Source organism: Trachinotus anak, unplaced genomic scaffold, assembly GCF_046630095.1.
Source record: "Trachinotus anak isolate AG129_WGS33_773 ecotype Australia unplaced genomic scaffold, CSIRO_AGI_Tana_v1 ptg000026l, whole genome shotgun sequence".
NCBI lineage: Eukaryota > Metazoa > Chordata > Actinopteri > Carangiformes > Carangidae > Trachinotus > Trachinotus anak.
The window spans coordinates 3,492,190-3,504,937 of record NW_027273877.1 but is presented as its reverse complement, the minus strand read 5'-3'; the positions used below and the strand labels follow the sequence as shown (position 1 = coordinate 3,504,937).

The following is a 12,748-nucleotide window of genomic DNA, read 5'->3' as shown; positions in this document are numbered from 1 at the left end:
GGTTGGAACAGCTGGTTTTATGCAAATGCTTGCAAATTTCAACACTGAAAAATTTTTGAGGCTGAACTTAAGGACTGAGTTGCTGTTACATAACATTATTTCTCAAGTTGCCTCAGACCCAACCACTCCGCTCTGCCCAGTTTCCCGCCTGCTGGACGCTCTCCGCCCCTGCACACACCTGTTCCCATTTACCTAATCATCCCCTTTGTGTACGCCAAGCTCTCCAGGCCTTAATTTGCATACCTGATTCCTGCATACCATGACCTGCTGGACTGCGAGTCTGCCGGCCAACTCTTTGCACACTCCTTGCCTGGTTTGTTTGCCTTGTTTTGAACATACCATGAAAGACTCTTTACCTGCCTTCTTTGATTGTTTTGTGCTTTTGGGTCTTGAGTTTCTCAGAATGTTATAACGAAACGCTAACATGAAACATCAAATGAAACCTATACTGTAAATAAATTGCACCTATTGACATGATAACTTACCTAATGTCAGTGTTTTCTTTTATGCTCGTCAATAATGATTAATAATCATTTTATGACCACATTAGCACTAAATCATACTTAATCAAACCTCCAGAACTTAATCACTATGATTACGTCTGTCCCCATAAACAGTTTCCAATCATTAACACATTCCTGAATTGTCTTTTTCACACTGTTACACAGATGCCTGCATTGTCATTTGTCGCTACTGATGTAATAGAAAAGAAACTTCGACACACCCTGAGCTTCAAGATGAACTCACATCTCCTCTTGTCTCATTCTAATGTTCTTAGTAAATTATTTCTCTTCGTCATAACCAAAGAAACCCACACACATGCACGCCAGGCACAGAGGAAGCTTTGAGAGACGGCAAACTAAAGCAGGTCATTGCTTCACCTGCAGTCACGATACATCGGAGTGTGGGCAGAAAGTGTAAAATACTGAAGATCTCAGCGCTTTGAACAACAAAGCCACTGCCTTTCCAGGTTTTTACCCGCACACTATTGTGTTTTGTAGCTGTATTTGATCTGTCAAAGCTAATGGGACATAGCTGCTGTCATGACTCACAAAGAGGCTCCAGATGAAAGGACAGCTATGCGACAGTGAAGCCTGTAATGCAACATGTTTTGAAGGATTATTCCCTGAGGGAGTCTGTCTGTGGGTGCTAAGAGATTGACATGAAGAGAAACCTGCTGTAATAAACGTGCTGCATGAAACACCTCAGCGAAATGACATAACAACGGAACTTTAATTCTGTTTGTCCTCTTCATGCAAATGGTTTGTGGGGCCTGCAGCCGCAAAGACCATTAATGCTCTCCTTAAAAAAAAAACCCCACACCAGCAGGAAAAAGGCAAATATTGGCATCTAAACACCCACACGCACCTGGTGTACAGTGCTAAGTGGTAAACAAGCAGCCTGTTCTGTGGAAAAAAAGCCCGCAAGGTTTGTTTGCATGATGTGTTTATCTCAGTCTGGAGCCTCTTTTTAAAGTGTCACATGAGAAGTACAGCCATACCATCCAATTTACAGCATGTGACCTCTTCTTTGTCATTATTTCTGTAGCCTGCAGCGAGAGGGATATCTTATAACTGTCCCATATTGAACCTACATTTCTAGTTCATGTAATAGGGTTTGTGGGAGATAAAGTGAAGCTCATGTACTGATGATTTTCATATTTAATACTGAAGGAGAAGGCAGAGGAGCACGAATGAGTCTGGATAAAATATGACACAAATATACTAATATTCAGTAATAATACACTAATATCCATTGATATACATATATTGAAATACATTAGCAGTTGGTGAGTCATAATGTCTTGTATCCCTCACTATTTCACAATGTCTGCTCTCACACAAAGGCTGGCTAAATCTAAGATGTGACTAAACCTTTTAAAAAATGATATAAGATTTCTTTTTTGTGTGGAGTCATGTACATGTAAGACAAGGCCGATGTTCAGAGCCCTGTAAAAAAAAAAAAGAGAGAAAAAAACACCACAGAGTGATAAAACTGCAGCTGTGGCTTCTCTGTGCCTGTGTGAGGGGAAACAAATAGGGAACAGTATGTTCGGGACACTTCTACATGTGTGTGAGAAGACGAGGCCGGGGAGAGGAGATCCTTGAATTTCAGTTGCTTCCCTCCATTGCTTCCTTCTCATTTTCATTCATAATTTACTGCCCCACTGTTCTGTCTGCAGTTGGGATACAGAGAGTGAGCGAGCTCTGACATGCCCCCCTCCTCCAGCTCGCACGCACACTTGTTCTCGTGACGTAAGGGAAGATCCGGGACTCCCTGCCGCTCCCAAGCTGCCCTACTTTCTGTGGAGGAGCAAAATCAGCCTCCTCATCTCCTGTGCTGCAGTTTCAAGTGAGGCCAGCACGTTTGCAGCGCTGCCTGCATACATGCCTGCATACGGCATGTAAAGCATCTGTGGTCCTGGATTACACTGTTTATTTACCACAGTATCTATAAGTAGTGAGCCAAAGGTGTGCTGGGACAAAATGGCGCTGTGGCTTACATTTACAACCTGAGACCAAAATACACACACCAGGCTAATATGAATGCATGTGAATCCATCACTGTGTACTCTACGTAGAACATCATTAGATGAAAACATGAGGAATATTAGCTACATAATGTTGTGTAGTATGTTGAAATAAGATTAAATTGTAGGCTTTTCCTTCATATTTTACTTTTCTCTAAACTTCCCGCTTTAGCAGAGACACAGCTGCTCAGCTCATTGTAGAGAGGACAGATGTAATACATGTCAAATACACAGACACAGGCAGCTGTGGCTCAAGCAAACATTACACAACACATGTGTTAAGCAGTGGAAACTTAACGATGTACATTAACTTCATTCCTTCCTGCACTCTACTCGAGCATTTCCATTTCAATTACAACTCAGCTCCTTGCCAGCTACACCATTAGAATACTGTTTATATGTTAATATATCAGTAATAATAATCCAGCAGCATAATAAATAGTAAGATACACTGACAGACTCTAGTATTTTTATACTTTAAGTTTGTTTTTGTCAATAAAACGTGTATACTTTTACTTGAATAACATTTTGAAAGACAGATTTTCTAAATGCAACTTAAAACGTAAAAGATCCGACTGCCTCCTCCGTCACTAATCATGGTGATGGATGAACACATTTATAAAAATGACTCAGTGCTGGGTGGGTGGGTGTGAAGCTGACTCTGCACACCTCCAGATGTACATTTGGCAGTGGGGCCAGATACAGGCCGTATACAGTACAGTGTATACACACGTTCCTTTGTGTGTATGAAAGTGGATTCATGACTCATTTGCGTGTAAACAAATCGCTTTATGTCACAAGTCCTGTTGCTATGTGAAGGCAAGGATGCGTGTGTGTGTGTGTGTGTTTACAATGCTCAGGTACATAGCAGGGTGAGGCTTCATTACGGGCGTGCTTGTGGGTTAAAGGTTTCATTTATTACATCTATTTCTGGCCTGGGCTAGTTCCTGGAGTTCAGCGAGACCTTTCAGCCACGCCATGCTCTCTCAACCCACAGTCACAGTAAACTGTTAAAATCAAAACATTCCTCGGACTAACTCCCGGCCACACCCTAAGTTCACTCTGAACACCTTCACCTGGTTTCTGTGTGCAGCTGGTGCCAAGGAAAAGGCACGGCTCCATCTCCACCTCTGGAAACTTGAGACTTTAAGTGAATTCCCTCATGACTCACCCGCGACAATGAACTAAACCATAAATGAGTCACATGCTGACTGCTACTATTGTTTATCTGAGCAGATGAAAATAAGATGAAAAAAGGGCAGGATGTTTAAAGTTGGTTATAAAGTCAGCAGGTTTCGTCTGGGAAAGCTGCTGATGTGTTGTTTAGTCTGACAAAGACCAACAGGAGCAATTAGAGACCAAGGGAGTCGCAGTGGTCTCCCCTCCTCACTTCTTTTTAATTTGGTTAACTACACACTTATTTGTCCTGCACTGACACAGACCAGGGACCTGTTTCATGAATCAGGATTACTGCTTAGTGTCTGGATAACTTTACAGAGACAGTAATTACTTGAACAAACAAAAGAAAGTAAATAAACTGTGCCTGGTCTCTGGGGGTAAATCCATACGCATGTTGACTATAAACTATACTCCTGCCTGGGGGTCTGTAAAGCATTAAAGCTCTTAAAGCCAATTACTGGCAGCACTGGGAATTGAAATTTTCTTAAACCTCTGAAACTGTTTCTCTGTCTGAGAAACAAACACTGTGTCCTCTGCTGACTCACTGGGAGGGGGGAGGATGCACATTTCTCTGAAAGCACATCCCAGCTTTTCTCAGGTGCAAACTTTTGTGGCGTGAGCTGCTGACGTCACAGAAGAAAACTTTACTTGGGTGTGTGTTTGCACACAGCGGCTGGGCTGATTGTCTACATACACACAGCCAGCTGAGCTGAAGTGCCACCCACCACTCACCAGGCTGGGAACAGGACACATGTTGGGGGTTGTGTAATGTTTTTAAATGTGTACAAAACTATTTATATTTAAATATCCATCTGCAACAATTTGGATAATTCATTAATCATTTAAAAATTTCTAGTTCCTGCCTCTCAAATCTAGTTAGACCACAGCTAGAAACAGCTAATATTGAATTGGGCGACTGGAAATCAGCCAATGCAAACACACATTTTGGATTTTTTCATGCAGTTTAGATTCACACACCCCTCAACCAGCAGAACAGACAACTCTCACAGTACATCATCATTTCTTTTTACACCTCTACCACTATGTTTCTGCAGAGTCTGCCAAACTCTGCTGTAAAACGGGAGTACGAGTTCAGGAATTTATTACACTCGAGGCATGCACATAACGATTTCTCATACTCCAGGTCAGCTGTCTCTGCCGTCATGCTAACATACATTGGCAGCTAGCCAGAGATGCAAACAGCTGTAAAAGTGCCAATCAGACACACATAAAGATGCATGAGATGGAGAAGATGTGGCAATAATGGTTATAACTGAGCGAAGTGAAATTTCTGCAGCAACAAGCCGTCCTGAATCCATCTCATGGCTGGATGGAAAAATATTAACCCTAATTATCATCATATGGTCAATGCACCGACTCACTGCTGCATTCAGTCTTATCTGTATATATGTTCGTTCCTCACCCTCCACTACTTTCTCTGGAGAGTGAAAAATTAATAAACAGCACATTGCATCTGCTGAAACTGGCAATGTCGTCCAGAGGAATAAATGAGCTCAGCCATTCTGCAGAGCTTCTCAGACGATGTGAAAGCTTGTCGAACAATTTTCACAAGATGAAACAGATGTTTCTTGGAGGGAGGCAAACCAGTCTTCAAATAATGACAACTTTAACGTTAGATGCTTCTTAGTGTGGTAAAATATTGTGATATACCTGAAGTGAGTCAACTGTTTTATGTCTTTCACAACAAAAAAAGTATTTAAATTGACATATGTTCATCAGTTTATTCATTTTCCAGTTCCCACTGGACAGTAAATCCCTAAACCCCCCCCTCTATGTTCTCTATTTCAGCAGCCAAGAATATTTTTAAATGACGGTTGATGCCAAAATGGAGCAGACAAATGTGTCACAGCCAAATAAATAAAACCAGCATGTGGTAAAAGGCTGTCGTTAAATTCATTCCTCAATTAGCTTAGCTTAATTAGCTTGGACAGATGATATGAATGGCATTCATTGAGAGAGTTTCTTACAGAGTACAAGGAACTGCTCTTCAGAGCGGAAATCTGTATGTTATGTAAGTGCAGCACAGTGCATTTGACAATCCATAACTTGCATTACTGTGGTTGAAAATCAACTAATGCACACTGATTTTGATTTTAACATCTCCCCACTATGGCATAGAAAGAAACGTGGAGTGGAAAATGTTGGGTATTTTAAAAGGTCACACTGTTAGGAGTGGCACCGTGGGTGTGAGTGTGCAGGCACGTGCTTGTACTGTACAATGTGTATGCTCAGAGGGGGAAAATATAAAGGCACTCTGCCAGTGTCTCTGCGGTATATTTATGGCCTGTCCTCTCTAAGAGGATTTTTTTTGGGCACTGTGTTGCACATAAACTCGTGACTTTATGTCTGAAATTGCTGTGTGTAATTTAGTGTGTTTTGACAGTTAGAGTGGAGGAGCCCCGGGGCTTGGAAGCGATGACAGGATAGAGCAGAGGGCTGTCAGGCTGAGAACATGCTAATAAGGTCAGTCACACAGGGCAGTGCTGCAGCATAACAGACACCCAGACTGGCTGGATATTCTCCTCTAGCGCACCTTTAAGGAAATGGTCCACTTAACTGCAATTTGTGGTTGAGTAGGTAATGAAAACAGTCCTAACTTTTGGGTAATTCATTACATGTTCCCTTTACCTCCCATACAGCGGACTAGAATCCCTTATTATACATTTAAGCTGTAGAGGCTGTAGAGCTATTTCACTAATATTTCATGAAATAATAGTTTTTTAAATGTGAAATAGTTGTTGGTATTTCTCTTGAAATTGTTCATTGTGTTATTTCGTTGTTGACTATCAGTCAATTATCAGGAGACACACACACACACACACGCCAAAAATCTTAGGAGATGACAAAAACACAGAAAGTACCCATATATCATCCTCACTTAGTCCAAATCCACATTTGTTCATTTATCTATATTCCCACAGCTTTTCCAGACCTTGCACAAGCAATTCCTTGACTTCTCTTGGTTTTATATAAATGCTCCAATAATGCAAAGAGGTTTATCGTCTATATCTTGAGATCACAAGTTTTCTCAGAGGCTGATGCAATACATTCTGATGTGGAGTGATGTTCAGAAAAAGCATTTTCACTGTTTAATTAGTTTTGAGTTATGGCTGAAGTAGCACAGTCACGCCCTTGTTAGCCGGCGGTGGGACCGTCACCTCACAGACCATCAAGCGACCCAGTGAAGCAGAAGCTGGAACAGCGTGTACCAAAACAACACCATCACATCGCCAGTTAGAGTGTGGACACTTGGCTTTTGTTCTGCACGGGTCACTGTTGTGGACACTCACTGATTCGCTGTCAGCACCTGACCTAAAATCCCATCCCACGCCCCCCTGTTATTGCCCCGGATTTAGTCTTAGAGCAGCCGCTAAAAAGCCTCCTGCGTGCTCTCCTGTTATCAAAGGAAATCAAATTATGTGATAAGGCAAATATTTTAATACTTTTATTGTTTTATCTATTACACAACATGTGCATTTAAAAGAACATATTCAGCAATAACTGCCATGTTAACATCTGGTATCAAACTACTGTAAAAGAGTCCAGGTGAGGGTTCGGAGATCAAGTTAAACAGATAAAGTCAGACATTTAGTTGACACTGCTGCCCCCTGTTGTTCAAATGCAGTAACAGCACAATTCTAATAACACAGGTTTATATTTAATCTGATAACAAAATCATATCATCATATCATGAATCATAACCAAGCCTGACACTGCAGTTTAGTGGCCACTGACCGCTGAGTCACGTGGCGACTCCCGCTGCTTCTTGAGCTCAGCTAGCTGTCTCTCCATGTGGTAGATGTCTTCAGACATTTGCCTGAAGTAAAGCAGACATAGTTTAGTAGCTTTTAATATGATGAACATTACTGTGATGCTGGAGCAATTTCAAAGGCGGGATGAAAAGTGATGGATTGATTGATTTTAATATGAAAAATTTGGAAAATTCCCATTTTAAATGTATCATAAACAACCAAATATGTTCCTCATTTCTGGGCTCTGGGGCTGTTTTTGTCACAAAGCAGATGAAATGTCATTTTGTCATCTTCACTCTTTACTTTTGGTAAATAAATTTAGACCTAACATCTGTGCAAAACATTAACTGGAATAAATTTACATAAGCATTTCATCTAAGTATAAATATCGATGGTATCATCGCTGTAGTTTCTACCTGTGGGCAGCCTGGGCCCTGCTCAGTTGGCAGTGCAGGCGCTTGACGATGGCCTCATAGCGCTTGTTCTGGATCTGAACCAGTGGAAACAAAAACAGATGTGTAATAGTGTTGCACTTAATGTTTTCTTTTTTTAAACGTCACCATGTGGCCCTGGAAGGGTGAATGCAAGCCTAGTATAAATTATCAATAAAGTTTTCTTTGCTGTACCTCTATGTCTCTTTTTATCTGGGTATGAGTCTCATTCTCTTTTTGCAATCGCCCTCTCCTCTCAGCTACCGCCTTCCTCGTCACAGAGATCTCCGACTTCAGAGCATCAATCTCCCTCTGCAGAAAACAAATGCAAATGGTTATGGATTCTGCATATCTGTGTGAAAGGGAAACAAATGAAGGAAGAGAAGAGCACACATGAACGTGTTATCAAAGGAGCATTTTCTTCACCTTTGCCATTCGCACTGCGTTTCCATTTGGATTCTCCAAATCCTTCTTCAGCTCCTTTTTCTTCTGTGTCAACATCCTGACCAGTGCTCTCTTCTCCTCCAGCTCCTTATGGGCCTCCGTCTGGCTCGCCGCATGCAAAACGGCTGCTCTGTGACCCTCCATCTTCTTCCGATAGGTGTTGAACCCTGCCCGTGCTATGCGAGCTTTCTCCTCCTCCTCACACAAACGGATCTGGAGCTCTGTGTTTTCTTTGCTGATGGAAACACAGCGATCGTGCAGGACTTTTGTCTGCCGCTCCAGGTGCTCCATGTCGCCCTCCAGCACTAGGATTTCCCTCGCTTTAGATCTCAGCTCCTGCTCTGCCATCTCACCTTTCGTCTCAACATCTGAAAGAGTTGCCTACAAAAGGAGGCATAACACATTCAAACCAATTGTCTACTCCCGACCAATACATTGCAGTAATTAACCATCTTACTTTTAAGTAAGTTTATATGTGCTGTTAGCTTGAGCCTATAGTGAATTAAAGGTAAAGGGGAACCTGCAGGGAGTTGAGTGTCTTCTCTTTCTCCTTCAGGGCCTCAATCTGGGCGCAGCCATGTTTACTGACATCCTCCACTGCCTTGGTTAATGAAAAGCCAGGATTATCCTGTGCCTCTGAGGGACAGTTAATGAAACTGTAGTAAAGTTAATGCAAAACCTTCTGACTGTTAATGCCACCAGTTAGAAGTCACATTTTAGCTCGTAAGTTGGCAGCCAGTAATGATATTTACAATTGTCGTCTTTTGATTTTGCAGACACCCCTGAACACATCACAAAATGTTAGGGATTTAAATATACACCTGCTAATGCATAGTTATTTAGTTTATAGCTACAGTTACTACAGAAAAGAAAATAATGAGTTAATTATTAATACAGGGATGGAGTAGCTAATTAGCTAATAATTGGCTAACAAAGTTCACACTTTTTCATTGTTTACAAAATCACATTTCATACATTCAGTTATTAAAGCACCAATTCTATTTATTATTATTTTTTCAGTAGTCATATTTAACTAGTTAATATCATTTTACCGTCATCAGTGCCTCTTAAGTTTGACATTTTGACCTCAGTTAGCAAGAAAGTGACAAAATCGATGCTAACTGCTGAAATGTTTAGCGTTAGCTAACTGTACTAGCTAAGTAATGTCGTAAGTGAAACTGTAGCCAGTGAGTATGATAATTAGGATGTTGTTTACTAGTTTAACATACTTAAATAAAATAAATTAATTAATTAACAAATAAATAAATGGGTAACTTGAGAGATGCGCTACAGCTGGACCAAACTACAGTTCCCAGAATTCATTTCTCGCGTCATCTCGACCTCGTTTCCCAAACTACATCCGGGTTGTCGTACTGCTAGCTACAGGTGCAATGAAAACACCTCAACAACACGTCTAAATATTGTTTTTATAAGTATTGTTTTATTGTTTTTTTTGTTATATTGTTAAATGTAGTGACATGCTCGTCCACCGATGGTTTCGACTGTGCTCACTGTGTAGCCGTGTGGTTTACAGCAGTAGAAGAAGAAGAGGAGGATGGAGGACACTGACAGGACACATCAGTCTGAAGCATGCTAACATTTCAGAGGTGGCTCGCTGGGGTGCAGTAGCACCAAAACGCCTCAGTCACAGCGATCTTGGGGACTTGTATCAGCATGAGTCTGTTCAGAGGTACCTTCAGCAGCTCATGGAGGAGCACAGAGACCTCAGCGGGAAGTTACAGCATGCTCACCTCGACGAGTCAGACAGAAAAGTGCTCACAAAGAAACACACAGAGCTGCTGCCTCTGGCTAATCTATTTGGCTGCATTGAACAAGCCCTGATAGACCGTGAGGAAGTGTCTTCACTGCTGCACAGTGAGTGTTTTTGTATTTCTGTCAGTAATAAATGTATGCAGGACAAAAGTAATAATTTGATCATGACATAGGAAATTAGTTGTTCTTGTACAAATAATTTCCTTAGAACATTCATGTGCATTTACAGCTGATTTTTCTTCAATATTTGTTCTCTTTTCTCTTTGGCTGCAGGTTCAGCTGGCACCAAAGATGAAGATGAACAACTGACCCAGCTGTTGAAAGAGGAGGAGGCGCAAATCTCCAGCAAAATTCTGGCCTTGAGAAAAGATGTGAGAACACAAAATCTTAATAAATATATACTGAAATGAGTAGATCATTCAGTGTTAATGAGTGGACTTTCTCTCTCTCTCCAGTTGATTCAAGCACTTGTGCCAACTGACCCTCTTGACTGCAGTAATGTCCTGCTGGAGGTTGTATCAGGACGAACAACAGGAGGTATGAGTGCCAGTTTACAGTTAATTTCCTGTTCTGTTTGTTACTATTTAAATTTACCAGCTTGCAAATAATGTTTTCTTATACTTCTATTATCTGTGTATGTGGTTTTAGGTGACATCTGTCAGCAATTCAACAAAGAAATGTTTGACATGTACCAGGGTTTTGCATGTTACAAGAACTGGGACTTTGAGGTTTATAACTACACACCTGCTGAGTACGGTGAGTCGTGTTTTTGCATATACTTCTCTATCATTCATTCTCTTGAGTTTTAATGAGCAGCAAATATTTTGACTCGTCAAACACAGTTTTAGCTAATAACACTGTCAGCTGCTGCACTGCACTGCAATAACTATTAAAACAGAAGCCTGTGATTTGTTGCTAGGACAAGTCAGTGACAGAAAAAGTTTTTTTTGTTGACAATGTGTCACAGGTGGTTTGCACCATGCAGCAGTAAGAATAGCTGGAGACAATGTGTACAGACATCTGAAGCATGAAGGAGGAACACACCGGGTGCAGAGGATCCCTGAGGTGGGCCTGTCCTCCAGGATGCAGCGTATCCACACAGGAACCATGACTGTCATTATCCTGCCTCAGCCAGTGGAGGTACACGTCTCTTTACCACCTGCTTCCTCATTAGTCTGTGTTAATTGGTATGGTAAAAAATATTTGTTTCCATGTATGTTCTTTGCGTTCCGTGTTACTAGTTTGATGTCCACATTGATCCAAAGGATCTTCGCATTGACACATTCAGATCTCGAGGGGCTGGGGGCCAGAGTGTCAACACAACAGACAGTGCAGTGCGCATCGTTCATCTCCCCACCGGTAAAACATGCCAGAAGAGTTCTCAAGCCGCTCGTAGAGTTTTGGAACATTTACAGACAGCTCTGTTTTCATTTCATGTAAACATCAGCACTGGTTGCTGTTATGCCTCCCAACAGGCATAACAGCTGAATGTCAACAGACTCGCTCTCAGCTGCAAAACAGAGACACCGCCATGCGTGTGCTGAAGGCCCGGCTCCACCAGAGCATGATGGGTAAAGCTACTGAACAGAGGCATAGTGCAAGAAAGCAGCAGGTGAGTAAACGCCTCTCACGTGAGATCAATAAAATTAATGTAAAATTATATATAGTAATTCTCATGTGCCTAACTACAGGTGGGTACACGCTCTCAGTCAGAGAGGATTCGCACCTACAACTTCAGCCAGGATCGTGTCACAGACCACAGGACTGGATATGTTACTAGAGACATAAAGGTTAGATGTTATGTCCAAATTCTGCATAAATCATAAGAAACTGTTAACCTATAAAGTTTGTTTGACATTCTTCTAATTTTCCTCCAGCGAACTTGTAAAACAAGCAACTGTTGTAAACAAATATTTTTTAATTTCTGAACACACTCATTAGTTAAACTCAATGTCATATGTCCATGTGTAGGAGTTCATGAGAGGAGGGGCGGCTCTCGATGACCTGGTCTCTGACGTACTTGAACACGCAGAGAGGGAGGCTCTTCTGGAGATGGTGGAGAGCAGCAGCAGCAGCAGCAGCAGCAGCAGCAGCAGCAGCAGCAGCAGCAGCAGCAGCAGCAGCAGCAGTAGTAGCAGCAGCAGCAGTCTGAGCCAACCAGAGTCCGGACAATCTGCAGACTGACACCCAACACTACTTCCTGTCAGGTGGACTGAACATGCAGTGTGTGGTTTAGTGGATGATTTTCTCCAATACATCTTACAGTACTGTGACTAGGGCAGAAATATATATTCATATTGCAATTTATGCTTGTGCAATAGTCACATTGCAGAGGATGCAACATAAGAGGAACTGTAATCATCCCTCATATTTAAAAGATTTTTATTTTTGTAATAAAATATTAAATTATGTATTGTGTGTCATGGTCATTCACTAAATAAGGCTACAGCTTTACAGATGAGTAATATTTATCTATAAATTATTAATATTTTACGATTATTACAACTTTTACCAGTAAAAATAGTAGTTTACATTCAGGAAAACTGAATATAAACAGACATCGGTACTGTTTATTGTTGGTAAGTATTCTTCATGGTTCTTTGCCAATGAGGGTGTGG

At 41.4% G+C, this 12,748-nt stretch overlaps 2 protein-coding genes across 4 annotated transcripts; one reads left to right on the top strand and one right to left on the bottom strand.

Moving 5' to 3' along the window:
• Positions 1–7,160: 7,160 nt before the first annotated feature.
• LOC139609797 (coiled-coil domain-containing protein 122) lies at positions 7,161–9,591 on the bottom strand. 2 transcript variants are annotated; one of them, XM_071464772.1, is made up of 6 exons: positions 9,410–9,591; positions 8,878–8,993; positions 8,340–8,738; positions 8,109–8,225; positions 7,899–7,972; positions 7,161–7,547 (listed from the first exon to the last, which is right to left on the bottom strand). In XM_071464772.1, exons 1-6 carry the CDS (start codon positions 9,435–9,437, stop codon positions 7,451–7,453), a joined length of 831 nt encoding a protein of 276 aa, XP_071320873.1. In that variant the 5' UTR covers positions 9,438–9,591; the 3' UTR covers positions 7,161–7,450. The 2 variants fall into 2 exon arrangements, with proteins under 2 accessions (XP_071320873.1, XP_071320874.1); XM_071464773.1 differs by having other exon boundaries at positions 8,878–8,958; positions 9,410–9,554.
• A 112-nt stretch (positions 9,592–9,703) lies between these two features.
• On the top strand, positions 9,704–12,541 carry mtrf1 (mitochondrial translational release factor 1). 2 transcript variants are annotated; one of them, XM_071464770.1, is made up of 10 exons: positions 9,704–10,232; positions 10,404–10,501; positions 10,586–10,667; positions 10,779–10,886; positions 11,098–11,270; positions 11,372–11,489; positions 11,606–11,742; positions 11,822–11,920; positions 12,102–12,208; positions 12,278–12,541. In XM_071464770.1, the coding sequence occupies exons 1-10, from the start codon at positions 9,836–9,838 to the stop codon at positions 12,312–12,314; spliced, it is 1,356 nt and encodes a 451-aa protein (XP_071320871.1). In that variant the 5' UTR covers positions 9,704–9,835; the 3' UTR covers positions 12,315–12,541. The 2 variants fall into 2 exon arrangements, with proteins under 2 accessions (XP_071320871.1, XP_071320870.1); XM_071464769.1 differs by having other exon boundaries at positions 12,102–12,541.
• The last annotated feature ends 207 nt before the right edge of the window (positions 12,542–12,748 follow it).

Coding starts and splice junctions, on each gene's coding strand:
- LOC139609797 (XM_071464772.1), bottom strand. CDS start 9,437: ATGTCAAACTTAAGAGGCACTGATGACG. Junction 8,226..8,339: donor ACGCAGTGCGAATGGCAAAG/GTGAAGAAAATG, acceptor TGTTTTCTGCAG/AGGGAGATTGATGCTCTGAA. Junction 7,973..8,108: donor AGATAAAAAGAGACATAGAG/GTACAGCAAAGA, acceptor CCACTGGTTCAG/ATCCAGAACAAGCGCTATGA.
- mtrf1 (XM_071464769.1), top strand. CDS start 9,836: ATGCTCGTCCACCGATGGTTTCGACTGTGCTCACTGTGTAGCCGTGTG. Junction 10,887..11,097: donor CTACACACCTGCTGAGTACG/GTGAGTCGTGTT, acceptor AATGTGTCACAG/GTGGTTTGCACCATGCAGCA. Junction 11,490..11,605: donor CATCGTTCATCTCCCCACCG/GTAAAACATGCC, acceptor GCCTCCCAACAG/GCATAACAGCTGAATGTCAA.